Below are 26,707 nucleotides of genomic sequence, written 5' to 3' on the forward strand. Positions count from 1 at the left end.
ACCTTTCTCTTAGCGATCAACTAACGGAGTTGACTATTTTAAAAACGTAAGAAATTGTTATGTTTTACTTATTTATTTGTAAAATGTAAGAATTTCTTACGTTTTATTAATAAAATAGGTAAAACGTAAGAAACTCTTACGTTTTGCATGAAATTCGAAGTAAGAGAAGGACAATGATTTGTCACATCACTAATAAATGTCATTTTTTTTTAAATTATCCTACAACATAAGAAAAATTTACGTTTTTTACTTTTTGCAGCAACTTAAGGTGGTCCCCCATCCTTACTTTTTCCACTTAAAGTAGTAATTTTTTTTTTTGGTCGATCCTCAGTTATCAACAAAGTTTTAGAATGTAAATGTAAGAAAGAGAGAATCACATGCAGCAACAACAACAAACCATTGTGTTTTCACAAAGTGGGGTCTAGGAATAGAGGGAATCACATGTTACATAAAATATCAACCATGAAACAAATTTCTATTCATGCAAGCGTTGTCATGAGTGTTTACTTGATGACAGGTAGAACAATTAACCAACTCTTATGAAAAATGGGGGCAAAAAGGAAGTAATAAAGTAAGCTTTGTTTAGGGGTTAATAAGACTCATAATTTTTTTTTAAAAAAGAAGTAAAAAGTAAATAAGTGGAAAAAGTGTGGGGGATCACCTTAAGTTGCTGGAAAAATTAAAAATATAAGTTTTTTATGTTATAGGAAAATTTTTAGAAAAGTGACCTTTATTAATGATGTGACAAATCACTGTCCTTCTCTTATTTTGAATTTCGTGTAAAACGTAAGAATTTCTTACATTTTATATATTTTTCTGACAAAATGTAAGAAATTATTACGTTTTACAAATAAATATGTAAAACATAATAATTTTTTATGTTTTTTAAAAAGTCAATTCTATTAGTTGATCTTTAAGAAAAAAAGTAAAAAATGTAATAAATTATTAAATTTAGCTTATTTTGATAACTTTTTAAATAAGTGGCTTATTTTGATCAATTTTTTAATTTTTTGATTTATTTTGGTCCAGTTGCCCAAACGTGGCTGTATGTGCCACTTTTCGAAAAACGAATTAACAATGCTAGCCCATTGACCATTAGCATTTGATTTTGAACATTGCCGCAAAAGGAACATCTCCAGTTGCATTGCCGACTGCCAGTAGTAGTGAATCGGAGCTGCCACCGCCGTCCTCCAACCATGGCGGGGCAAAGCCGTAGCCGCCTGCAGAGGGGGCAGTACCTTGGTGAAATCTCTGCACTCTGCTTTCTACACCTTCCTCCCGACTTGTCTTCACTTCCTTTTCTTCTAGCTGGTTCGTTCTCTTTCCTTCCCACACGAAGTTCGTTAATTTTTTTTCTTTCTTCTGAAATCAAACACATGTTCAGTTTGTTGAACATATGTGATGTTTTAGTTACGCAACATGCTCCTCACTTGTTAGTTTGGTTCTTATTCTTCGGGCCTGAGCACATGAAAATAATCCCTTTTTTTTGTTAATAGGTGGCGATGACGTCAGAACATATTAATTTAAGATATTGTAATTTGTTTCCACTTTCAGATTAGGCGGTACACGATTTGAAATGTTATCAGAAATATTATTTTTTTGGTTCAAAAAGGAATGAAGAAAGAATCAGGGTAACTATTCGAGCTGACGAAATTAGTAATATTATCGGCGAACGTATTACAACAACAACCACATATCCTGTGTAGTCCTACAAAGTGGGGTTTGGAAGGGTAGAGTGTGCTGTCTGGTAGACCCCCGGTTCAAGACAAAAAAAAAAGCCTTAGAAAAGGAAGTAATGAAAGTACAAGAGACAATAGATAATAGCTAACAACAAATAGTAGTAGAAAGTACCACGACAAAATATTACTCCACCCAAATTACATGAAACAATAGATAGTTATAGAAATCGAAGAACAAGATTGTAGATAGAGAAGTAAAGAGTTTAAACACCGGTACATAGTTCATGTAGGCGATGGCATTGCTCATATTTTTACATCTTGATGAAGTAATGGGCAGGTGAATTACTATAATTTGAAGAGAATACAATAGGCATTGCTCAGAATTTGGAATCAAATAATGTTGGTGTTATATTAATGGGCGATGTTTTGTTGATACAAGAAGGAAGTTATGTAAAATCAACTGGAAGAATTGCTCAAATACCCGTGAGTGAGGCTTATTTGGGTCATGTCGTAAATGCCCTGCAAAATGCAGCACTTTGTTATTCTTCGATACTATATTTCAAGTGAATTGGTTGTAAGCGTACAAATTAATGTCTCTGCAGGAACTGGTTCACAAATCCTCGTCTATGATTTGACGATTGGGAAATTGATAAGATCATTTGATGTCTTTGACGGAATTCGTGTGCATGGAGTTTCTTTGCAGGCATTTAATGAACACTTCTCGGATTCACCTGTTACTTTCAAGATTGCAGTCTATGGTGAAAGGAGAGTTAAACTTTTCAGCTTGCAAATCCAAAGGGTTTCTAATTCTCAAACTGAGCAACAAACATGTTTCCATTTGACTTTAAGTCTCGTGCTCCTGCTGCCTAAGTTTACTCATTGGGTTTTGGATGTTAGCTTTTTGAAGGTAAACTTTTTCCTAAGTTATGAAGTAGGTGCCTCCTGTGATGTCTCCTTAAATGTTTTGAGGGATTCATGCTTATTATGATATTTAACATGTGGTGGCAGTGGGATGGTGCTACTTCTTCAAACGATGGTGGTGATTGTCTTGCTATAGGATGCAGTGACAATTCTGTGAATATCTGGGATATGTTGAGATGTTCTCTGCTTTCCAGAGTAAGATGCTCAGGTTGGTTTGTTAATTATCATCTTTTCAGTTTCATTTTGTTTATTTTTTGAGCGCTAAGTGGTTGTTGCAGATAAAAGCAATGCATACCAGTGACAATGCTAGCTGTTCTATTGTTAATTAGGAGACTTAATTCAACCATAGATGCCAGGGTTCATGCTTTTGACTTTTCCTCTTCATCTCATTTTTAGAGAGGTGTTTATTGTACTCCATGAGGATTTGGGGCGAAGATGTTGGATCTCTCCAGGTGGCATCTGGAACTATCTTTAATGAGGTACCAATATTTGGTTATCCTTTTCCCCACTCTCTATCTTATCATATTCCCCTTCTTCCAGTACTTTTGTCCAAACTTAGGAGTATCTTGATACATTGCATATATGTTCATTTGTGTCAAAGATATTTTTGCCATCACCTTCTGATAATTTTTGACCGCAATTTTATCTCTAGATAAATTATATAATCAATTGATATAGTGTCAAATGCTAAAATAGTTGGGGTGGGCCAGATGAATTATTAGTCCATTCTGTTCCATTTAGGCTTAATTTGTTCCAACTTCAAATATTTGTTTTTTATGGCAAGTAAGGGATTCTCTAAAGCTAGATTTTCTTTAAATCAAATGTACTCCCACACAGACATACAAGAATAGAAGAACTCTTGAAAAATACCCAACGTAATGTTTGCATTACAACTGCAACAAATTCTTATTCTGAACTAGCTGACATCATTTACACAGATCCTTTACTTCTATTGTATTATATATATTTTTTAAAATATGCAAATTCAGGAGATTATAGGTCTCTTGAGACAATTTCGCCCAAGTGATTTGTATTTCAAACCCTATTTTGAGGTTCTGGTAAATGAAATGGGTGCCGACCTGGAGACTGATTGAATTTCATTAGAGACAAACAACATTCCTTTGTTTTTTCGTTTTCCGAGCCTTGGTGGACAAAGTTACTCGATATCCTTGTTGGTGAGAGGTTGCAAGTACTTGGTGGAATAATCAAGGTGCATGCAAGCCGGTCTGCCGTTATTAAAAAATAGAAGTGATTTGAGGTTTATCTCCTCTCTTTTTGTAACTCATCTGACAACTGCACCTACAGACCAATGCATATGAAGGCCCTATGTGGGATATGTCTAAATAATTTCAGGCGACCACCTCTCATTCAATCCTTATGTGTGCTGTTGCACCCCCTTCTATTTTTATCACCTACAATAATCTTGATATCATACTTTTGGGTCAGTGCATATGGAAGTTTACATAGAAATGGCCATAGTGCTATTTGCACCCTCAATTTGTTCTGATCATCTGCTAATGTTGTATGACCATGCTTCCACCTTTACATTTTTAATTTTATGACACTAATCTCGTGGATATATTGGTTGTACCAATTAAACATTCTATTTTATACAACATTGTTGTTGTTTCTCACCTATACCATGAATTTGCCTTTACTTTCTTAGGTATCATTCTATGCCATGTCATTTCCATGACACTCCTCTATTTCAACAACTTTGTTCTAATTCTATGTATCACATTTTCATGTACCATGCCATCTTCCTTGAAGAATAAGCCTAGATATTTTAATTGGTTGCATTTAGGCACCACCATTCTTGTCTCTACTTATAGACTTCACTAGAATGTATATTTTGTGTCGACATGTTTTAATCCTATAACCTTTGCTTATTACTTTTCCACGCTTCCAATTTTTTGACTTACTCCCTCACTCATAAAACACATGGTTAAAATTGTTCTGCTTTCAGAAAAGCTAAATACACTGTTTCGATTTTTATTTTTTTAATGATCGAGAAATCCGTCTGGGGTAACCTTTAAAACCAACAACCACCCTCAAGACTCGGGAATAGTTGGCCGCCCCTCTACTCTTCTCCACTTAATACCAGGTTTAGAGTCTGTGACTTAAGTCATAAGTCCCTCAACTTCTGCCACTTGGACTAAGCCTTGGGCCGCTATTTAAAAGTTTCTGTTGCACTTTGTAGACTGTGTTCCTGAAAAACTTCCTTTTGGATATTTTTGCATACTATAAGCAGATAATATGGTTTTTTTTCCTGCAGTTTTCGCTAAATTTGGTTTAGTGACTGAAGATATGCTCTATAGCCTGTATGAGTCTCTCTTGTGACTACAGTTTCTATCAGAACAAAATTATCACCTAATCTTTTGTAAAAATGGCACTGTTCAATGTTGTTACGCCTTTTTTGTGCTCGTTGATATCTGCATGTGTTACAAGAGGCACTTATTTTTCTTGACCTGAGTTTGGCAGGTTCTTGTTTGGAAAGTGGGTCGCAAAGCTGGTCCTGATGTTATTGGAAGTCCTACTGAAGACCCTTTAGTTTTGGCCAATTATGAGGATCTCCAGCTTCCTTATCAGCAATATGAAGCCATAAATATATGTAAACTAACTGGACACGAAGGTTCAATTTTCCGCCTTGCATGGTCGGCTGATGGATTTAAACTAGTATCTGTCTCTGATGATCGCAGGTTCAGATTTTTGTTATTGACACCTATGTATATATTGAGCCATTGAACCATGTTGTCAGCGATTTAGGTGTTGTATTCTTCTTTTTTGTTAGTGCAGCGCTCGTATCTGGACGCTTGGTGCTGATGGTCCCAACCACGTGGTTGACGACTCAGTCTTATTTGGTCACAGTGCTAGAATATGGGACTGCTGTATATTTGACTCTGTAAGTTCCTGTTCATGACAGTACTTTTTAATTCACTTTCACAGCGTAGGGGAATATGCTTTTGAGCATGCTAAAGTACTGCACTGTCTGCATCTGCAGATATTAAAAGTAACTCTGCAACCTTATTATAAAGCCATAAAAATTGCCTGAAGCACTGTTATGGCTAGGGTTGACAGGCGAATATAGCTAGTCAGCTCAAAAAACTTGTCTGATAGACCCTTCAGAACTGATGGAGTTTTATTCTCAAAATAGGGAATTTATATGTGGATAGATGGAATAGCTTGTAAAAAGTGGAGGAGAAGATTGTGTTTTGGTTAAACTTGTTCTCCACAATGAAGTCACATTTTATGTAGGCTGACACTCCACAATGATGTAATTGTTTAGAGCTGCTCCTTTTTGGGATCTCACAAGAATATCGATATGAATATGGATACTTCTATCTTTCCAATCGACTTTACTTTAATACTTGGGGAACAATCTAACAAGCATGAAATAACCAAAAAGCCTATCTGTAATCAAGTGTAGCACCCTATCATTGCAAGCCAAAATCTTCTATTTTCATATTGATAATGAAGACAATGCAACTGATACGGTATTTTGGCAAGTCAAGAGAGCCCAACCAGTGATGCTTTTTTTTTTTTTCTTGTGTGTGAATTCTATCGGAAACAATCTCTCTACTTCTTTGGAGGTAGTGGTATGGACTGCGTACATTTTACCCTCCCCAGACCCCACCCCACTAGGTGGGAATACACTGGGTAAATTGTTGTTGTTGTTGTTGTTTGTGAATTCAATGCCAGATGTAGTGTTCCTCTATCAGACAGTTCTGGGCTCTTCATAAGGGGGATATTTTCTATTTGATGATTCTATGTGGTAACTTTTATTGTATAACTGTACTTGTGATGGTTAATCAAGAATTTATGCATTCCTTTCCTTCAAATGCGGACATGTGAGGATCACTTCTAAGTATTTGGCTTTGTCTGTCTATATGGGACTCTGCTTAGTTAATCGTAACTGCTGGCGAGGATTGCACATGTCGTGTATGGGGAATGGATGGCATACAACTTACAAGAATCAAAGAGCACGTGTAAGTGAAAGGAAAGGTTCATAATGAAAGTGACTTTTTAATTACATTACAGTACCAATTAAATCATTATTTTTCATTTTTTATTTCATTAAAGTGACTTCATGATTTATTGTGTAGTTGATTTTCTTGCGGTCTACAGCTTAGAATATACTGGCTTTATGATATAAATACCATTTCACATTTTATTGGTACAGTGGGAGAGGGATCTGGAGATGTCTCTATGATGCTGATGCAGCACTCCTTGTGACTGCGGGGTTTGATTCTTCAATAAAAGTACACCGTCTGCAAGCATCGTTTTCTAATGGGTCAGCAGGAGGTACTGTGGAAGTAAAAGATTCAACTGTTCAAAAGGCGGATTTTATTCTTTATATTCCAAATTTTAGAGAGCATAATGGCCTCATGAACAGGTATAGCTAATGTTGCAATTTCTCTGTGATGATTTTCAAAGTTCATTTTTCTTCCTGTACTTGTAGCAATAAGCCACTGAAGCTCATCTTGTTTATCCCTAGAGTGTGTATCTTGTGTGAGGGGGAAGTTAAAGATTATGTTAAATTAGTTGCGGCTGTAAGTTTCAAATCTTTTAGAGACAAAAAAGTTAGGAGATTTCTTCCAATCTGCTTAAAACTTGGTTGGCAGGATACCTGATTCTTGTCCTAGTGGAAGGATGCAGGTATCCAGTGAAATGGTCGAGGTGAGTGCAAGCTGATCGGAAACCACTGTTTTTTTAAAAAAAACTTTCGTCCTGATGTATTATATTTTTTGCAGGGATACTTTTCAAAAAGCAAGTTGTATTTTTCAATTTTCAGGAAAATTCTCTTATATTGCTCATGCAACGCGTCCTATCTTAGTTCTGGACAACTTACTTGTTCTCACTTGTGCACATGATTTCTAAGTGCTTATTGACTGATCAGTTGGCTTTATCAAATTTCATGCAGCAAAAGCGAATATGTAAGATGCTTGCATTTTTCTCGAGAAGATTCTCTTTATGTTGCCACAAACAATGGATATGTGTACCATTCTAAATTAGATGATGCTGGTGATGTGAAATGGACTGAACTTCTCCATATTGGAGAGGAAGGACCAATAATTTGCATGGATTTGTTGTCGCGCTGCTCTAATGTTACTAAAGATGTTGTAAATTGGGTTGCTGTTGGCAATGGTAAAGGCACTATGATGATCGCCAAAGTTGTTGGTGATGTCTTGAATCCTAGAGTTGAACTCACGTCTACATGGTCAGCTGAACCAGAGAGGCAACTACTTGGAACTTATTGGTGCAAATCTTTGGGACCAATGTAAGTTATGATGATGCCAGAAGAATGTTCGTGACATTTAAATAGAAAATTGATGAAAATTTTATAAGTCTATGTTGTCTACTTCTTGTTGACTTTTGACAAACAAGATCTTGTCTTTCAGTACCATTAGTATGCTATTGGCGTGGACTTACAAACACACGCCTACGAACACATATATTTGATAAAATCTGTATCTATTGGTTGAAAAATATCAGGGATAATTTTATCATTTACGTGTCTGATCTGGTAAAAGCCATATATGCTGATGAGCTTATCTCGTAGGTTCCTCTTCACTTCGGATCCTAGAGGCACATTGAAATTATGGAGGCTGTTCAATCCTTTGCCCTCTGTTTCTTACAATGTCATGAGAAGGTGTTGTGTATCTTTAATAGCAGAATTTCGCTCATGCTTTGGAATGCGGATAATGTGCTTGGATGCATCAGCAGAGAATGAGGTCAATATCCTTTACAGTTCATGTATTGTGAAATTTATTAGCCAATTGTTCCTTCTCTCTCTCTCTCTATGGCTTCAAATTTGTTCTCTCTCTCTATTGCTTCAAACTTGTCCTCTATGGCTTCAAACATTTTCTTAGTATTACTCCCTCTTTTGCGAATGCCTATGTTACTTCCTTTGTAGATTTTTCCAAAGCGCTCATTTTCCTAAAATGAAAAATGAAAAGCTTTAATGCATTTTAAATACCGCCAAATTTTTTCCGGACTTCTTCTATCCTTAATACAAAGTTGTCCTTCTCCTATATTCTCTGACATGAAGGTCAAAGTTTGGCCCAGCTCCCGGGATTCTCAACAAATATTAAAGAAATCATATTATCAACTTTGATCTTAATATTCGTGCCTAGTCAAGAAAAGACTAGCAAATTGGGACAGAGTAAGCTAAAAGAACCGTGCATATGGCTTCTTTACTGCATTGTGCGTGTCTTCTACTATAAGTAGTATTTGTACTACTCTGAACAAATTATGTTGTCCCAAATAATTCTTGAATTACTATGCTATTTGATTCTCAAGATGAAGTTCCTCCATACAAATTGAGTGTCCCAGGCATCCCATATGTTCCTAAAAGAGGGAGTTGCTTCAAATATGTTATGTCTCCTTTTATAGCTCTGCAAGACAATAATATACCTCGACTTTGTCTGTTTCAAGTTTGAACAACCCATTACGATGAAATATCACTTAAGGTAAGTTACAAGATTCTAAATCTATTTCCTTTTTGTAGGTACTAGTGTGCGGTGACGTTCATGGTAATCTTTTGCTATTTCCATTGCAAAGAGACATTCTATTTAGCATGTCGACAGCTTCCGAAATAAATATAAGTCCCCTCAGCTATTTCAGAGGAGCTCATGGAATATCAACTGTGTGTAGCATCTCCATTGCTAGTTTTAGTCCTACACAACTTGAAATTCATTCGGTAAGACCTTAGTTGGATGCTTATTCGGTTCTACTAGTTCGTCTTGCAATGATTATTCGTTTCTACTAGTTATGACATTAAGGGCCTATTTAGAAAGCTACTATGAATTGGATTTGAGTGTAATTACATAGTTTGACCTGTTTGTTTGGCCAAATAATTACTTGGTTAGCAGGAAAGTGGGTGTAATTGGGAGGGTGTGATTACACTCTCCAATTCTCAGGGGAGGTGAGAGTTGCCGGTAATTACAAGGTTAATTTTTTTTTTTCTTCTTTTTGTTTTTATTTTAATCTTTTCTTTTTAATTTATTTTGTATCTTTTTTATTTTTTTTATTTTTATTCTCTTTTAAAAATATATTTTTCATAATTCATTATTTATCTTTCATTTTCTTTCTTCTCCAATTCCAACATTTACTTGCTTTGATTTCATGTTATTGCGCACATTTTTTTCTTCATTTAGCATAACCACATAATTATTCTAGTTTTTAAATTAAAGTAGAATTTCATCGTTGCGAGTATAAACTTTCCTTTTTGAATTTTGAATTTATTTTATATTTTTTATTTCAATTTATTCGCTTTGGTAGTATTGATTCGTTATTGCACATGCATGCCATTCATTAATTGATTTTTTTGGGTCAAATATTTGAATAATTTTATGTTATTATATTTATAATAATAATGTTTTTGTTAAACATGCATTCCATGATGTTCTTAAAAAATTGTACTTTTTATTATTTATAATTGAATAAATCAGAATATTATTAGTTTGAAAAATATATATCAATTATTTTTTATAATATTAGTTAAAAATATATGTTTATTAATTAATATATTTTCAAGAGGCAATATGTATTTCAAATGCCTAATTTAATATCATTTAAAAGACACATCATTTGAATATAATTTCTAAAAAATAATCTAACTGTGTAATTGCACTTGTGTAACCAAAATAGTGTGCATGTAATTACATTATGACAAATAAACATGTCATTGTAATTACTATACTGTGTAATTAGATTGTGTAATTGCTACCCTGGTAATTACACCAATTTCAATTACCAAGTTGGTTTCCAAACAACCCCTAAACGAATTCATGCTTGGGTTTAAGGTGATATTTTTGTTCTCTCTTTGAGATTTTGTTGAGTTTAAGGATCTGTTGATATTTCATTTTTAGGCCTTTTGTGTTGTTTTATATGATAAAGCTTTCAAAAACTAAATCAGAACTTAGTGTAAAGCAATGACAAAAATCTGTATTAAAGGCCTATTTGGAAAACCTCCTTGGGAATTGGATTTAGTGTAATTGGGTGTAATTACACAGTTTGACATGTTTGGTTGGTCAGGTAATCTATGTTGCGCGGACTCTTCGATTTTGCCGTCGAACCCGTCTTGACGCGCACCAACATTGGTGGGGGTGTGTCTCGGATTCAGTCAAATGAATCCGAAAACGTTGACCAAAATCAAGAAAAATTTTGGGGGAAAATCTAAGTTGCTCGTACTCGGGTGCGGGTATCTGAGACGGGTGCGGATCCAAGAGTCGACTTCGTCAAAATTTAAATTTTAAGATTCGGCGGTGCGAATCCAAGTATGAATACATGTGCGGGGATTCAACTAAAAATTTTTCTTTCTCAATTTCAATTAGGAGTACTATTAAGAATTTCGTCATTATACATACTATTAGGAGTACTTTTTCAATTAGGAGTGCTATATAAACATATATTATTTTACCATATATATTGATTCTTTTTATATTCTAACGAATAAAAAATGTAAAACAGCCGACATCATATTTTATTATATTAAAACTTTTTATATTTTAGTACTTCTATACCGACACCGTCTCTTTCTTCCTACCCGAACTAGAAGTACGACTGTCTCTTTCTTCCCAGCCGAACCAGACAATTGAAAATTGGATTTGTTTGTCAACTTTACAGTCGCCGATGAAGTCATCGGCCATACTTTTTCCAGGTCGACCACTGTAAGAGACACTCGTACGTGTATTTTACAACTTGCCGCCGCCGTCGTAGCTAGGGGAAAGAAACAACGATTTCGACGTCTTGGGGAAGAAAGAGACAATGTCGGGGTATTATATTTTTTATTCTTTAGAATATAAAAAGAATCAATATAATAAAATATGATGTCAGTCGTTTTATACTTTTTATTCTTTAGAATTTAAAAAGAATCAATATATATTATAATAATATATATTTATATAGTACTACTAATTGAAAAGTAGTCTTAATAGTACGTATAATAACAAAATTCTTAATAGTATTCCTAATTGAAATTGAAAAAGTAGAATCCCTGCCCTCGTATCCATACTCGAATTCACACCCTCGTATCTTAAAATTTAAATTTTGATGAATTCAATTCTCGGATCCGCACCCGAGTCCGAACAACTTTGCAGGTAGTTACTTGGTCAACAGGTAATTGGGTGTAATTCACAGGGGGTAATTATCTAATTTAACCGGGGGGGTGGGGGGCTGTGAATTGCTGGTAAAAATTACATGGTGTAATTACAAGCTGGTTGCTTTTTTATTTCTATTTTTATTTTTACATTTTTTTTATTTCTAATATTTTTATTTTTATTATTCTAATATTTTTTAAAAATATATCTTTTATATTATTTATATTTCATTTCCCAACTTTTCCTTCTTCGTATTATCTATTTTCTAATTATTTTATGTTTTTTTTTCATTTAGCATAATTTTGTTGGTATTTTAATTTTTAAATTAAAGTAGAATTCATTGTTAGAATAAGATTATAGACTTATGTTCAGCGGTAAAGGGGTTCAAATTTTCCTATTTTGTTTGAGTTTCATTCTTGATGGATACAGATTTTCTTGGATTTTGAGCCTTCAGTCGTGTGGGTGTCCTACTGGTATGCCAACTATAATTAGACAAACAACTCTTACAACAGTATACCAACTATAAGGGGTCTTGTGGTAGGAAAACAAGTTATCCCAGGATTACTAATCTGGGCTATCTCGGGATTAATTATCCCACCCCTAAGGAAGGATAAGAAAACCACTACAATTCCGGGATGAGTTATCCCATGCATTTTGTCCCAACCAAACATGGGATAAGCTCCTCTTCTAAATTAATCCCAGGATTAGTCATCCTTATCCCTCCTACCAAACGACCCCTAAATTTCTTAATGAGTTATTCCATGTATTTTGTCCCAACCAAACATGGAATAAGCTCCTCTTCTAAATTAGTCCCAGGATTAGTTATCCTTATCCTTCCTACCAAACGACCCCTAAATTCCTTATTTCTCAATCTTTATATATATTTTAACATTCCTCTCATTGTTATTCACATATCAATTATTTCAGCTGCGTTTGAGAGCTTGTATGCAGGATTAGAGAAGAGAGGCGGGGAAAAAAGGTTGTGTAGGCTTGCTAAGACTAGAGAGCGTAAGGGTTGTGATCTTGATCAAGTGAAGTGCATCAAGGGGGAGGACGACAGAGTATTGGTGGAGGATGTTCACATTAAGAAAAAATTACAATCGTAGTTTCATAGACTCTTGAACGATGAGGGGGACAGAGACATTGCGTTAGGGAAGTTGGAACACTCAGAGAAGTGTTGTGATTTTGGCTATTGTCAGCATTTTAAGGTGGAGGAGGTCAGAGAGGTTATTCGCAAGATGCAAAAAGGTAGGGCGACGGGGCCTGATGAGATTCCAGTAGGTTTTTGGAAGTTTACTGGTGGGGCTGGTTTAAGGTGGCTAACCGAATTATTTAACGGGATTTTCAAGATGGCAAAGATGCCCGAGGCGTGGAGATGGAGTACGATGATTCCTTTATATAAGAATAAGGGTGACATTCAGAGTTGCAACAACTACCGGGGTATTAAGTTGTTGAGTCACATGAAGAAGATTTGGAGAGCGTGGTTGAGCGGAGGTTGAGGAGGATCGTGTCTATTTCTGAGAATCAATTTGGTTTTATGCCTGGTCACTTGACGATAGAGGTAATTCACCTGGTGCGGAGACTGGTGGAGCAATATAAGGAGAGGAAGAAGGACTTGCACATGGTGTTCATTAACCTGGAAAAGACGTATGACAAAGTTCCTAGAGAGGTTCTGTGGAGATGCTTGGAGGTGAGAGGGGTCCCAGTGGCGTATATCAGATTGATTAAGGACATGTATCATAGGGCAAAAACTCCTGTGAAGACAGTAAGGGGAGATTCAGAGCATTTCCCTGTTTTGACAGGGTTGCATCAGGGATCAACTCTTAGCCCGTTTTTATTCGTCTTGGTGATGGATGTGTTAACGCGACATATTCGAGGAGAAGTGCCTTGGTGTATGCTTTTGCGGATGATATAGTTTTGATTAATGAGATGGGGGGAGGTGTTAATGATAAATTGGAAGTTTGGAGACAAACCTTGGAGTCCAAAGGATTCAGGTTGAGTAGGACCAAGACGGAGTACTTGGAATGCAAATTTAATGACTTAAGGCAGGAGGACGAGGTGGTAGTGAAGTTGGATTCTCAGGTGGTTTGTAAGAGGGATAGTTTTAAGTATCCTGGAGCTATGATTCAAGGGAATGGAGAGATTGATGAGGATATCTCTCATCGTATTGGGGCAGGATGGGTGAAATGGAGGCTCGCCTTAGGGGTTCTGTGTGACAAGAAGGTGCCTCCCAAGCTGAAAGGTGAATTCTACAATGTTGCAGTCATGCTGTATGGAGCAGAGTGTTGGCCAGTCAAGAACTCTCACATTCAAAAGTTGAAGGTGGCGGAGATGAGGATGTTGCGGTGGATGTGTGGTCTTACTAGGGATGACAAGGTTAGGAATGAGATTATTCGGGAGAAGGTGGGGGTGGCTTCGGTGGAGGACAAAATGCGGGAAGTGAGGTTGAGATGGTTTGGGCATGTCATGGGAGGGGCACTGATGCCCCATTTCGTAGGTGTGAGAGGTTGGCCTTGGATGGTTTTAGGCGAGGTACGGGTAGGCCAAAGAAATACTGGAGAGAGGTGATTAGAAGTGACATGGAGCAGTTATAACTTACTGAGGACATGACCCTAGATAAGAAGGTATGGAGGACGCATATTCAGATAGAGGGCTGGTGTGTGTGGATGAGTCGTAGTCAGTAGTTAGGAGTACTTTGGGTAGCTTGGCTAGTAGTCGTAGGGCTTTGTACATAGGTTGGAGCTTCTAGTTAGGTGGGTTTGGGGGAGGTGTGTGCCTTTGATTTGTTAGTATATAGTATTTCCTTGTGGGTGTTGTATCTCTGTTATTATATCTCGTTTCTTGTTCTATGACGATTTTTTTTCTGTCAATGTCCTGAGCCGGGGGTCTATCGGAAACAACCTCTCTACTTCTTCGGAGGTAGTGGTATGGACTGCATACATTCCACCTTCCCCAGACCCCACTATGTGGGAATATACTGGGTTTTTTTGTTGTTGTTGTTGCTGCTTATTATTATAAATTTATTCGAAAATTTAAATTTATGGCCTTTTATTTAAATTTGAAATAAATATGTAGTGATAACTCAATCAGTAAATTGATTTCAATCCAAATATTATTATATATTTAACAAACTTTCCGATATAAATATTTAATTTAGATAAAAATTATTGAATTCATGAGTAGTTTAATATTTCAAATCGTTAATCTCGCTATGCACTATTTGAAAAAGAGTTTAAATAAATCAATTTTATTTGTATGTTTTGTTTTGCGTGTAACCATGATTTAAATTTCTGACTTTATGGTGACACAATGATATTTCTTCTATTTATGTCAAGTCCTTTGCCTTGGCTCATGGGCAAATATAAATATTGGTTGTGAGTTCATAAGGGGTCGTTTGGTTGTTGGTTTGGTTGGTGTGTATAAGATCTTTCATATTTTATTCGATCGTTCGTACCTAATCCAACCCACACATTTGCCAGCACTATTGGCATGCTTACTTTTTCTTTTTCGAACCCCTTTGACGAAAATCCTACCTCCCGATTGCCTTATTATCTTTTTGTCCATTATAAATGTTCAGAATTGCCATCATATAAGTCTACACTAGAGCATAAAAATCTACTTCAACATAAAGTAAGAAAGTTAAGTTGAATGGGTGTAGGTTCAAACAGAAAATAAATACACTAAGTATGTCGAGAAAAACACATTTTCTGTTTCTTGTGATATTATAATTCAATATTTGTTCGTGGCGTATCTTTTGTGTACCGAAAGACGAGGAAGAAAGAAAGATGACTCTTTTTTCAGTTTCGATTATGTACGACGACATGCATTCAAATTATTACATATACATATGCCATTAATATTAGAGATTTCTTGGATTCATGGCTTGAAAGTACTTGTGCCAAGAACATGTGATTGTGTTGTCTAATGCAGTAGCTTTTATCCTTTGTTTGCTATTTTCTTCAGACTGGAGGAGATGGGTGCATATGCTACTTTGAACATGATAGAAGTCGTTATAACTTGGAATTCATAGGGATCAAACAAGTGAAAGAGCTAAGTACAATACAATCAGTCTTCACTAATGCTGACCAACATGATGATTTATCTAGCAGCAGCTGTGCGATAGGATTTTCTTCAGCAGACTTTATCATATGGAATTTAATTTCCGAGACAAAGGTGTTGTCTCTCTTGCCTAATTGGTCAATATAATGTCCCTCCTTTTCTCCTTCTCTTCTGTGCATCATAAAGATCTTACATACGCTGGAATAGGTTTTGCAAGTTACTTGTGGTGGATGGAGGCGTCCTCATTCTTATTTTCTTGGTGATTTACCAGAGATGAAAAATTGCTTTGCTTATGTCAAGGTATATTCTTTTCCAAATGTATCATTTTCCTGTTTCACAAGGGATTTGGAGTATAGGAAGTGATCATACTGGCAAAAGTAGGTTTAGTCCATAATGCTTAGGGAAGTAGAATTGCACGACTTGTATATTTAGATAGTTACCCAGAATAACAATTCTTCTAATAGCTGGATTAATATTCTGACCACACCATAGCTCTTTCTTTGCAGGATGGAATCATTTATGTTCATAGACAATGGGTGACCACCAGTGAGAGGATGATGTATCCCAAAAATTTTCATTTGCAATTCCATGGCAGGGAGATACATACCTTATGTTTTGTCTCTCTAGATCCATCGTGCAGCCTAAATGAAAAACAGGATACTTTTTCTGAGACGATTTGGGTTGCAACTGGTTGCGAAGATGGAACTGTGCGATTGACAAGGTATGATGCCATTTCTGATTTTGATACATTTATTTAATCCTGGGTAACAAATTTAACTATTTTTTATTTTGTTTAAACCATTTTCCTACCTAATTGAGTTCCCCGTATAGATCTTGATATCTGCAAATTTGCTTTTCTTTTGACTTCAGAAGTTCTCCGGCAAATTATTTATTTTGCTGATGTCTCAGGTATGCTTCAGAAATTGAAAATTGGTCAACTTCCAAGCTGCTTGGTGAACATGTTGGTGGATCAGCTGTGAGATCTATATTCTTTGTGTCAAGGTTACATCGAATGGTGCTGGATGCAAATGACATGCCTGAGAACGGTTACGGTGAAAAATGGTTTGTAGAGGACCCAGAGGATTGTTCTTTACTAATATCAGTGGGTGCAAAAAGGGTGGTAACTGCGTGGAAACAAAAACGTAAGATGAGAATAAGGGAAGGAACCCTTGACTCAGAGTGTAACATTAAAAATGATTTACGTTTTCATGGTTCATTATCATCTGCATCATTTCAGTGGCTTTCTACTGATATGCCAACCAGAGAAAGAAATCATGGAAAACAACAAAATAATCAAAAAGTTAGTGGTACAGTCAAAAAGGGCGGATCATTTGCCTCGGAAGACGAGAGAAGCTATTCAGAACCATGCATTCCAGATATATGTGAAAATGATTGGAGATATCTCGCAGTTACTGCTTTTCTTGTTCAAACTGCAGGCACCAGGTCAGTAAATCAACGGTGATCACCATAATTTTCAATCAAATTAGGTGAATATGATCAAATTGCCTCCTGTTTATTTCATCTGCAGGTGTTCAGTTTGTTTTGTAGTTGTTGCATGTTCAGATGCTACAGTTACACTACGAGCTCTTTTGTTACCCTACCGACTCTGGTATGTAGTCCATTATCTCAACATGTCCTAGTAACAATACCTTATATTCCCTTCTGCAGAGAACACGTTCTCTTGTTTCTGACCTGGTTGCTTATTTTCCAATAACTATTTCAGGTTTGATGTTGCTTTGCTGACACCTTTGTCATCTCCAGTACTTGCTTTGCAACATGTCGTTGTTCCTTCATGTCCCTCAGTTCAAGGTTTAGTTGATTAACAACTCTTTTCAAATGTACTCCCTCCGTCCCATTTTACTCGTCCCAATTTGACATTGCACAATGATTAAGAAAAACAATTAATAACATGGCTACTTTATCATAGTATCCCTATTAAATGATGTTTACATTTTAATTTGGAGAAAAAACAATTAATACTAAGGGTAAAAAAGAAATTTTTTTTTGTCTTTTCTTGATTGATGAAAAATGACAAGTAAAAGGAGAAATCAAATTAGGTAATTTGAGACTAGTAAAATGGGATGGAGGGAATATTTAACAAGTATTAAGATCGCCTTTTGAGCATAGTAATGTTCCCAAATGTATTTCAACAAAGATCCAGTAATTACATTCTGATTCTCCATTAATTGATTCTAACCAGGAATATAAACAAAAATCTTGAAACTTACATAAACAAAGCTAAATGTGAGCACAATGGCACCACCAGCCTTCTTGATCTTCTTCTCAGCGTCTTTTAGATAGGCTTGGCCTGCACCACCACAGGCTGGGACAGTGGCAAACACCCAAACCCAAGATCCATTGAAGTAACTGTACTGGTTAATGCTGATTAAGAAACACTTTCCTCACTGCTAGCAGCCTTGTCCTTCACCTTTTGAGGGATGAGAGATGAGGGCTTGTCTACATTCTTGTATTAGAGCTTGCAGAAGTAGTGTATACTTGCCTTTCTGAAGTAACCCAAATTCCACTCGTCAAAGGGGGTACTTTTAAGTTTTAAGGGCCCCCTCCCTTTAATTCTATGTGAAGTGTTTGGCTAGGCATGAGGTCCAAGAAATAGAGTGACAAACTTGTGGTCTTAAGCATGCCCCTACATTTTTATGGTGATAAAATCATGTCAAGTGTAAAAGGGGAAGTTAAAAGTTAAATTATTACTAAATATAGAAAAGTGTCATTTTGGAATAAACTAAGAAGAAAAGAGTGTTACATAAAATGGCACAGAGGGAGTAAGATATGAGATGGATTCTGGTATTTTTGACTTGGCTACTTATCATATCATGCTTCACAAAGTGTTTGTTTATTTTTATGTTTTTGTGATGTTTGATTTTGGTTTATTGGTCAAACCTAAGATCATGCTGATTAAGAAACACTGTCCTCACTGCTAGCAACCTTGTTCTTCACCTTTTGAGTGATGAGAGATCAGGGCTTGTCTACATTCTTGTATTAGAGTTTGCGGAAGTAGTGTATACCTGCCTTTCTGAAGTAACAAGAATTCCACTCGTTGAAGGGGGTACTTTTAAGCCCCCCCCAACCCTTTAATTCTATGTGAGGTGTTTGGCTAGGCACAAGGTTCAAGAAAGAGAGATTATAAACTTTCGGTCTTAAACATGCCCTGACATTTTTTTGGTGATAAAATCATGTCAAGTGTAAAAGGGGAAGTTGAAAGTTAAATTATTACTAAATATAGGAAAATGTCATTTTGGAATAGACTAAACAGAAAAGAGCGTCACATAAAATGGCACAGAGGGAGCAAAGATATAGGATGGGTTCTGGTATTATTGACATAGCTACTTGTCATATCATGCTTCACAAAGTGTGTTTATTTTATGTTTTTGTGATGTTTGATTTTGGTTTATTGTTCAAAGCTTCAACTCATAGAACAACTTTCTTTTAACTATTTTTGATCTTTGACACTTTACAAATTGAAGATTTGAGGGAGGTGATGAAACAGCTTATGTGTAGGACCTGAGAGAGGGGGGAGGCTTTATTTGGTGTAAATGAGAGATACATACCTCTTTGTGTGTGAGGTCCATATGTGCATTTGTTTGTGATAGACAAGATAATAGAGCTAAAAAAAGATTAGACAAATAAGGAGTATCTTGCAGAATTAGTGTAGATGGGAGTAAAGACATGTGAGGACGTGGATCCACATTTGAGACCTAAGCACTTGCCAGGGGTACCAAGTAAGAAAGAGACAACCTCAGTACTACATGACTATATAGAAGACATGCTTAGGCATTATGACATTTTCTCCTCGAGCACATGATAAGAGTGATGAGCTTTTCTAACTTTTCATAAAATAAAAAAGAGAGATAGAGAGTGTCTAGCAGACCCCCTGCAAGTAGTGATTAAAGGCACCAGGACAAGCAATATTAGTTTCCTTTAGAGCGATCATGAGCTCAGATTATATAGAAACATGGAAACATATTACACTTGTGCATGTTAATATCTATACAGGGAGTATTTTTGATATATTTTGTTAAAAGGAGCAGAATGTGGAATGGGGAAGTTTCCTAGCTAGAAGTAGGAGTAGATAAATAAAGAACAATGTTACTGTGTGATTTATGTCTACGAGAAAATCATGCAATTCAATGTAATTCAAAACAAAAATATTATCCTGAAATACTAATGCCGATAAACTTATGAAAAAAATATGCGAGGAATTACACTTGCAATATTGAATTAGATATTCTGGTAAAGCATAAAAAGATCTTTCAGTATGGATCTTGCCAAATATGATTAACAAAATGAGGAAATTTTCCAAGAGATCAGTAAGTTTTTATGTTGATTGTTTGTGCTTATGACTTAGTGGTATTGGCACCAAGAAATTGTCAGCCTTCCGGGATTTTGAAAAGATGTCTACTGGTATTTTTGAAACAATTGCCGGGAGCAAGCCAAATTTCGAAAGGGAAGTGAAAGGGTAAGCAAAAAAATGTGAGCACTCCTGCGCTGTACAGATGGCTTTTTGGCGGTACAAAACAAGCCTCTAGTTAGTTTTTCTCAGGTTCTGATCCTTATGTTGCAACTGCTAAAGAATTACAGGTTTTTACTTGCATTTACATTCTTGTATAGAGGTCATATACTGTATTTTTCCCTCTTCACGTGATCAGAGGTTGGTGATAAATCCTGTCTTGTATAGTTTCTTGTCCTTTTGATCTGATTGAAATCTTGATTTTGCAGGCAATATTCAGTTTGGAAGTCGGTATATTATTATTAGTGGATCTACTGATGGTAGTATTGCCTTTTGGGATCTTACTGATCATGTTGAAAATTTTATGCGGCAATTATCAGCACTTCAAATAGCAAAAGGTCTAGACAGTCAGAAAAGACCACGAACAGGTAGAGGAAGCCAAGGTGGACGACAGAGGAGATTGTTGGGCTGTCAGGTTTCCAATAAAATAACAGGTGATGAACAATTGTCGGAAGTTCCCGTTGCAAAGGGAAAGCCAGGTAATGGTTTTTGTGCAACAACTGATCCAGGAACTGACAAAAATGTGCAACATCTTGCTTTGCGAGGGATTTCTCATTCGGTGGAAAACACACATGTATCTTCTCCAGACACCTCCACTGGCATTAAGGAAGAATTAGAGAAAGCATGTCCCTTGCATGTCTTCAAAGATGTTCACCAATCAGGGGTCAACTGCCTTTATGTTTCAGACATAAATGGTCCTGAAGTATCTGATCCAAGGTTTACATTTTATGTTTTGAGTGGGGGCGACGACCAGTCACTTAACTGTCTGAGATTAGATTTCTTTCCAACATCTATGAGGCAGAGTTTTGAAAGCTCAACTTCGGAGAAAAAGAGCAGTGACACATCACAGAATGTAGGTGGTGGTGTTCATTATTTTCAAGTGGGAAGTCATGATATTAAATTTATGCTGTGTGATAAAATCATCTCAGCTCACAGCTCTGCGGTCAAAGGTATCTGATTTAGTTTTTCATTAAAATATGCATACTTGTCTTTCATTTTCTTTCTATTGTTTTGGGTTGTGTTTTTGCATTGCGTCATTTAGCTGCAACAGAAAGCTCTAGCTGTTCACCTTTCACGATAGAATTTTCAGGTGCTATGGTCCAGAAAAATTATAATAACTATAGAAGAGGGATAGGGTAAACCCAAAATTTGGCCTTTACTCTGAAGGTTCTCAAAAAGAATCATCACATGAATTCTTGCTTTAATGTTTGGGTGACTTGTACACAAGCCAGAGTTTATTTTTCGATGTTTACAAAATAAAGTTTGCCCCGTGTATGTCAAATTTGATCTTTGTGTAGCTCAGTCTATTCTCATTTCACATCCTGCTGCCCTGGGTGTCAAGTTTCTACCAGCCCTTCCTTTTGAATTGATTCTTGTGTCATGTTGTTTTTAAACCATTCAAATGTGATCCTCAATTGGCTTCATCCAGCCATTTCGAATTAGATAATGTTGTAAGCTTTTATTAAATTTTTTCTTCAAAAAAAAAGAAGGTAAAAAAGAAGTTTTGTAAGTTCATTTGGTCCTTTATGCCAGTAGAAATCTATATTTCTGTTAATACCTATCCAAATGAGTACTCATAGATTTATTTCAATATTTTCCGTAACAAAATGAGTACTCTTAAAGAGTTTTATGTTTCTGGATTCTCCACACCCTTATCTTTCATTTTTTACTAACGTCAATGCTGTGGAACAAGAAAGCAGAGGTTTGGAAAAGAGAAGTAATTGGGAAATACTTGAAGCTCTTTCTGCCCTTATCCAACTAATGTACATTTCTACTAGCTACTTCCATTAGGATCATTCCCTGTATCCATCCAAATGTTCGAGCTACTTTGCTTTTTCAAATCAACCTCATTTTGAACCATTGTAATACCATAACTTATTCTTTCTGATCCATCAAGTGTCTATCTTTTTGAGGCTTCTGAAACTACACCGGCATCTTTCGCTCTCCTAGCATTAAAGAATAAAACCCAGAGTAAACAGGCACTATCATCTGGAACTTGTTGGCTAGCCCCTGATAACTATGGCTAAAGATTTGGATTGGTAGTTAGTAATCAATATTTTGAACTCTCATTTCGAGCTGGTTGTACATGATATGGCTTGAGATTGGAGAGAGCTAAAATTTATGAAGTTGGTGCTTGGATTTTTTTTTTCCTGGACATGGGAAGATGGTTGAGTGAAAGTTCTGAATTTGCAGTTGTATTGTAATGGTGATAAACATAGCTACCAAAAAGGGGTGAAGGAATTTCAGTGAGTTCATCCTTACTAGATCAGCCTACATATTCATGGTCATTCTGATTCTATTGGAAGCTGTACCAAGATGGGTTACTGTCTGACAAGCAAAAACGGGTACCCTCGCCTTTGAAGGCTAACCCTAGTTTATGCACCAAGAAAGATTATTTCCAGGAAAATCAGTCACTCAAAACGGCCCCTTCTCTTTACCTTTCCCCTGCCGTAGTTCAATCCTATATAAATTCTGATGTAACTTATCCTTTTGGAGCTGATATAACAAACTATTGAGCCTCCTCCAAATAAAGCCAATACAACCCGAACTGACTAAAAAAATTGGAAGTAGTTTTATTTTTATGTGTGTTAGCAGTGTTTTGTGTAAAATCATGTACTTCTAAACCCTGTCTATAGTATCTCTCTCCTCTTCTTTTATGCATTGCCACACATAAGATACCAATTATCACTGGGAATATTCAGTTTGAACTGTGTCTCACTTTTTCTCTGGGTGTTGCCATAGTACCAGATTCTCCAATTATATGCTCACAGTCAACCCAAATGACATAACTAAGAACTCATAATGACTATAACGGGTCCTAAAAGCTGTTCACCCTCAAACGGATGGACAAGCGGAGAAGACCATTAAGACTTTTGGAAACCCATTGATAACCATCAGAGTTTTTCTTGTCAAATGCCAATGATAAAATCATCATTTGCATGTAAGGATGGACCTGGACGTGATGTTAGTGTGTCGTCTGCAGGTATTTGGACAGATGGTCGTTGGGTATTTTCTACTGGTCTTGACCAACGCATCAGGTGTTGGCATCTCGAACAGCAAGGCAAACTAATTGAGCACGAACATATGGTTGTTAGTGTACCGGAGCCTGAGGCATTGGATGCTAGCGCCCGTGGAAGGTGGGTAATCGTTTCTTTCATGCTTTACTGTTGGTTTTCTTATTTTAATCTTTCATTCACTTTCTGAAAACCTACCTCTACCTATCTTTCCCCTTGCCTTAAAATATTCTTTAAATAAGATCGTCTGCTTTCTTATTCAGGAACCGTTATCAGATTGCAGTCGCTGGGAGGGGGATGCAAATGTTTGATTTCGTCGCACCTGATGACATGAAGGGTGGAAATTAAGTTTTTCACTATTGGACAACACATTTTGAGGAATGCTATGTGGGTGAGGTTTCTCCGTTTTGAGTATGAAGTGTGAAATACTGTACATGTTATTACAGATGAGCATATTCTTATTTCTATAAACGTATCATTTATATTTGATACTTTCTGAGACATTCAGAAGGTGAATTATATGACGTACCAACAATTAGTGCAATAGTTGTTGCAAGGAAATAATCTTGTATGTTTTAGTTAGTAGATAGCTTTTGAAGGCCAAGAAAACACTAACTACCAAGAAATGAGAATTGTATAATATCCCCGGGAGTTTAGATGGTGAAACTTTTGATGTATCTTTCACCATAGCATTGTAATGGTCGTACTGCTGTTCGTTTTATCTTAATATATTTATTTGTTTTATCAGTTAATTTCTTCTGCTCGTCATATAATGCTTTTCTTGTTTATGCGCATCCAATTATTTTGATGTTACCAGTGTAAAATATTTCTGTTCTTGTTGGATGCTATCATAATGCGGATATTCTTAGAATTTTTTATTTCGTTCTATTGGTTATCTGTTCCATCGTTGAACTGACATGTGGGATTTAACGTAGTTTTTCAGCTGAATCTAGTATTTGTGTAATGTTTTTGACAAGTGACTGCACTTCTAAGTTTTTATTCTTTGATTAAACTAGAAGAGCGTATGCAGTTAAGTAAAAACTTCTTAAAACTATTTTGACTCTATGAATTGAGAGAAGTAATCGTGCACTTTGTTGCCTCTGAATTCTGCTAAGATAAGCATCCATTGTCCTCAAGTATCCCTACAACATGCGAGTAGTGATTTCAAGCAAAAACTTCGAATGTCAATGGGTCACAGCATCCATCGTTTTCTTTATAACTTGATTGCTTATTTATCCCAAGATAGTAACATCTTTAAACATCTCAGAGATTATGCTGTCGTATATTCTGAATCAAAGTTTAGTTACATTTGCGAGTTACCTGAGACAAAATTTGGCACCTTTCGAACTTGCTCAATACTACATGAAAACCCCAATAAAAGAGCAGGTGTGATATGGAGATGCCCAGAACATTGAAGACATGGGTTGTTTAAATTAACGTGCTGAAAATGAATATTATACGTTATCCTCTTCATGCTTCATTACACAACGAGATTGTTGATTCTTTCAAAGAGGTTGCTGGAAAGCAAAAAGTAATAGATAGCTCGAGAACAAGACCAAGAAAATAGAGTCGGTGAATGATGGAAATCACTCATTTTGGTCCCTTCATGATGGTATACAGATCGAATGTCATGTAGTATGCAATGCAGCCAAAATCCAGAGACACAAAGATAGGTAGTAGATGAGATAGCTTGATAGAAGAATCCACCTTAATGGTCCTATTCCAAAACCAAAAAAAGAGCAAACCTCAGTTAAGATTTATCATGAATCAAGTGTGCATAACAAAGCATAAGGTCTGAGTGGAGAATGGAGCTAACCTGTACAAGCTACAAAAGAAAGCAGGAATAGGAACGCCACTGGAAGAACTGCTACTGTTATGGATTTTCTCACTCTCGTTCCAGTTTTCATTGCTCAAAGTATGAGATAAACAAGGAACTTGGATGTTAAGTGGATAAATGCTTATATTAATTATGTGCAATATGTTGGTTCTTGTCGCTAGGTAGGCGGAGTAACTCGCAGTATGTTTGGTAGATGCCTAATGGTGAACAAGGTTTTCATCACATTTATGTACACATGTAAAGAGAGAGAAAAGAAAAAAAAAAGAATTTGATAAGGTAATCATACATCAGAACAAGTCAATTTTGGAGAATCTAATACCGGCGGACCAACATTTTTGAAGACTCTAAGAAAGATATATATCGAGGTTATTTATTTTATGATCATTTTTAGATTTTAACGGTCAACCTCCCACAACCTATGATCATTTTTAGATTTTAACGGTCAACCTCCCACAACCTTCTTTTTTTAATCAGAATATCTTATTGGTTTCTCGATGCACGGAACGCCTTTATGTCTTTATTTTAAGGAGTTCCACAATTCCCATTACTTAGCTAAGACAAAGGCAGCAGAACACTGATGTGGCTAGGACTATTATTAGTGGAAACACTGGCAAGACTCTGTGGTTTCTTGCCTGCTATTTACTGGGGGTTGATAGAGAATCCAAGACTGTGTGACCGTATAAAATAGAATTCATATAAAAACAAGTCATTTGGACGTAGTGGGCTACTCTTGCAGTGTGGCAGGGCCAAGGATAATGGCATGGCCACTGGCCACATCAACAATTGCACTACACAACAAATCCTTCACTTACCTTAAATTTGGATTAAGATTTAAATTTAATGAGCTAAATTTAGGTCATTTGCAGAAATGTATTTGTTTTGGGGTGATATTTAATTTTTATTCCTCAAATTCATGGTATTTAATTGTCTTAATTGTTTAGTATTTAATTAAATCTTATTTCTGTTTTTTCAAAATTACATAAAATTTCACATTTTGAATTGCCGAATACATTACCTAGGGTCACAATACATCACCATTCGAATACATTACTTTTCCATATATAACTAATCAATCAATTTTTATGTATCAGTAATACATATCTCATTCCGATACATAAGTTTTATGTATCAAGAACACACAAAAAAATTATGATAAATATTGTTTGTCATATTCTCAATCAGATACATCATTCTTATGTATCTCACAAAATCGAGATACATAGCATTTATATTATTTTATATGATGTATCTTTTCGATTCCATGATATATCTTCATGCCCTTCATCGCTTCATTTTGCATCTCCTTCATCAGCACCTTTCATTCACCATTAACACGCACAGAAGACAGAGTAAAGTGGCCGAAGATAGTAAAGCAATCGAATAATTTTCATTGAAAATGTCCTCTCTATCTTCCTCTTCCACATCGGCATCTTCTATATCATCTCTGATGATATCAGGATCTACAAAAGCTTTATTTTTTTGGGAGTAAGTTCGACTAGTATTGTACCGTAGGACATCTTTTTCTCTTTATTTATCGCAAAAAAATTCGTAATGATGAATTTGGGGGTCCA

General features: G+C 36.0%; 1 protein-coding gene and 1 long non-coding RNA gene across 4 annotated transcripts; one reads left to right on the top strand and one right to left on the bottom strand.

The window, feature by feature from the left end:
• Positions 1-1,044: 1,044 nt before the first annotated feature.
• LOC107840490 lies at positions 1,045-24,047 on the top strand. 3 transcript variants are annotated; one of them, XM_047398404.1, is made up of 20 exons: positions 1,045-1,311; positions 2,282-2,586; positions 2,688-2,808; positions 2,997-3,079; positions 5,082-5,299; positions 5,397-5,502; positions 6,504-6,586; positions 6,781-6,993; positions 7,522-7,878; positions 8,161-8,332; positions 9,109-9,300; positions 15,665-15,874; positions 15,968-16,060; positions 16,267-16,481; positions 16,670-17,203; positions 17,289-17,369; positions 17,484-17,569; positions 20,495-21,235; positions 23,269-23,422; positions 23,563-24,047. In XM_047398404.1, the coding sequence occupies exons 1-20, from the start codon at positions 1,197-1,199 to the stop codon at positions 23,645-23,647; spliced, it is 4,164 nt and encodes a 1,387-aa protein (XP_047254360.1). In that variant the 5' UTR covers positions 1,045-1,196; the 3' UTR covers positions 23,648-24,047. The 3 variants fall into 3 exon arrangements, with proteins under 3 accessions (XP_047254360.1, XP_047254363.1, XP_047254365.1); XM_047398407.1 differs by having other exon boundaries at positions 1,174-1,311; positions 2,383-2,586; XM_047398409.1 differs by lacking the exons at positions 1,045-1,311; positions 2,282-2,586 and having other exon boundaries at positions 2,688-2,795; positions 2,879-3,079.
• On the bottom strand, positions 23,879-26,707 carry LOC124888092. The gene is made up of 2 exons (XR_007046051.1): positions 25,116-26,707; positions 23,879-25,016 (listed from the first exon to the last, which is right to left on the bottom strand). It is a non-coding gene; the product is annotated as an uncharacterized LOC124888092 (long non-coding RNA).

This window comes from Capsicum annuum, chromosome 1, assembly GCF_002878395.1.
Source record: "Capsicum annuum cultivar UCD-10X-F1 chromosome 1, UCD10Xv1.1, whole genome shotgun sequence".
NCBI lineage: Eukaryota > Viridiplantae > Streptophyta > Magnoliopsida > Solanales > Solanaceae > Capsicum > Capsicum annuum.

Excerpts from the sequence above, each read along its gene's own strand:
- LOC107840490 (XM_047398404.1), top strand. The coding sequence starts at position 1,197 with ATGGCGGGGCAAAGCCGTAGCCGCCTGCAGAGGGGGCAGTACCTTGGT. Across the intron at positions 6,587-6,780 it reads ACAAGAATCAAAGAGCACGT|TGGGAGAGGGATCTGGAGAT; the intron begins GTAAGTGAAAGG and ends TTATTGGTACAG. Across the intron at positions 16,061-16,266 it reads ATTGCTTTGCTTATGTCAAG|GATGGAATCATTTATGTTCA; the intron begins GTATATTCTTTT and ends CTTTCTTTGCAG.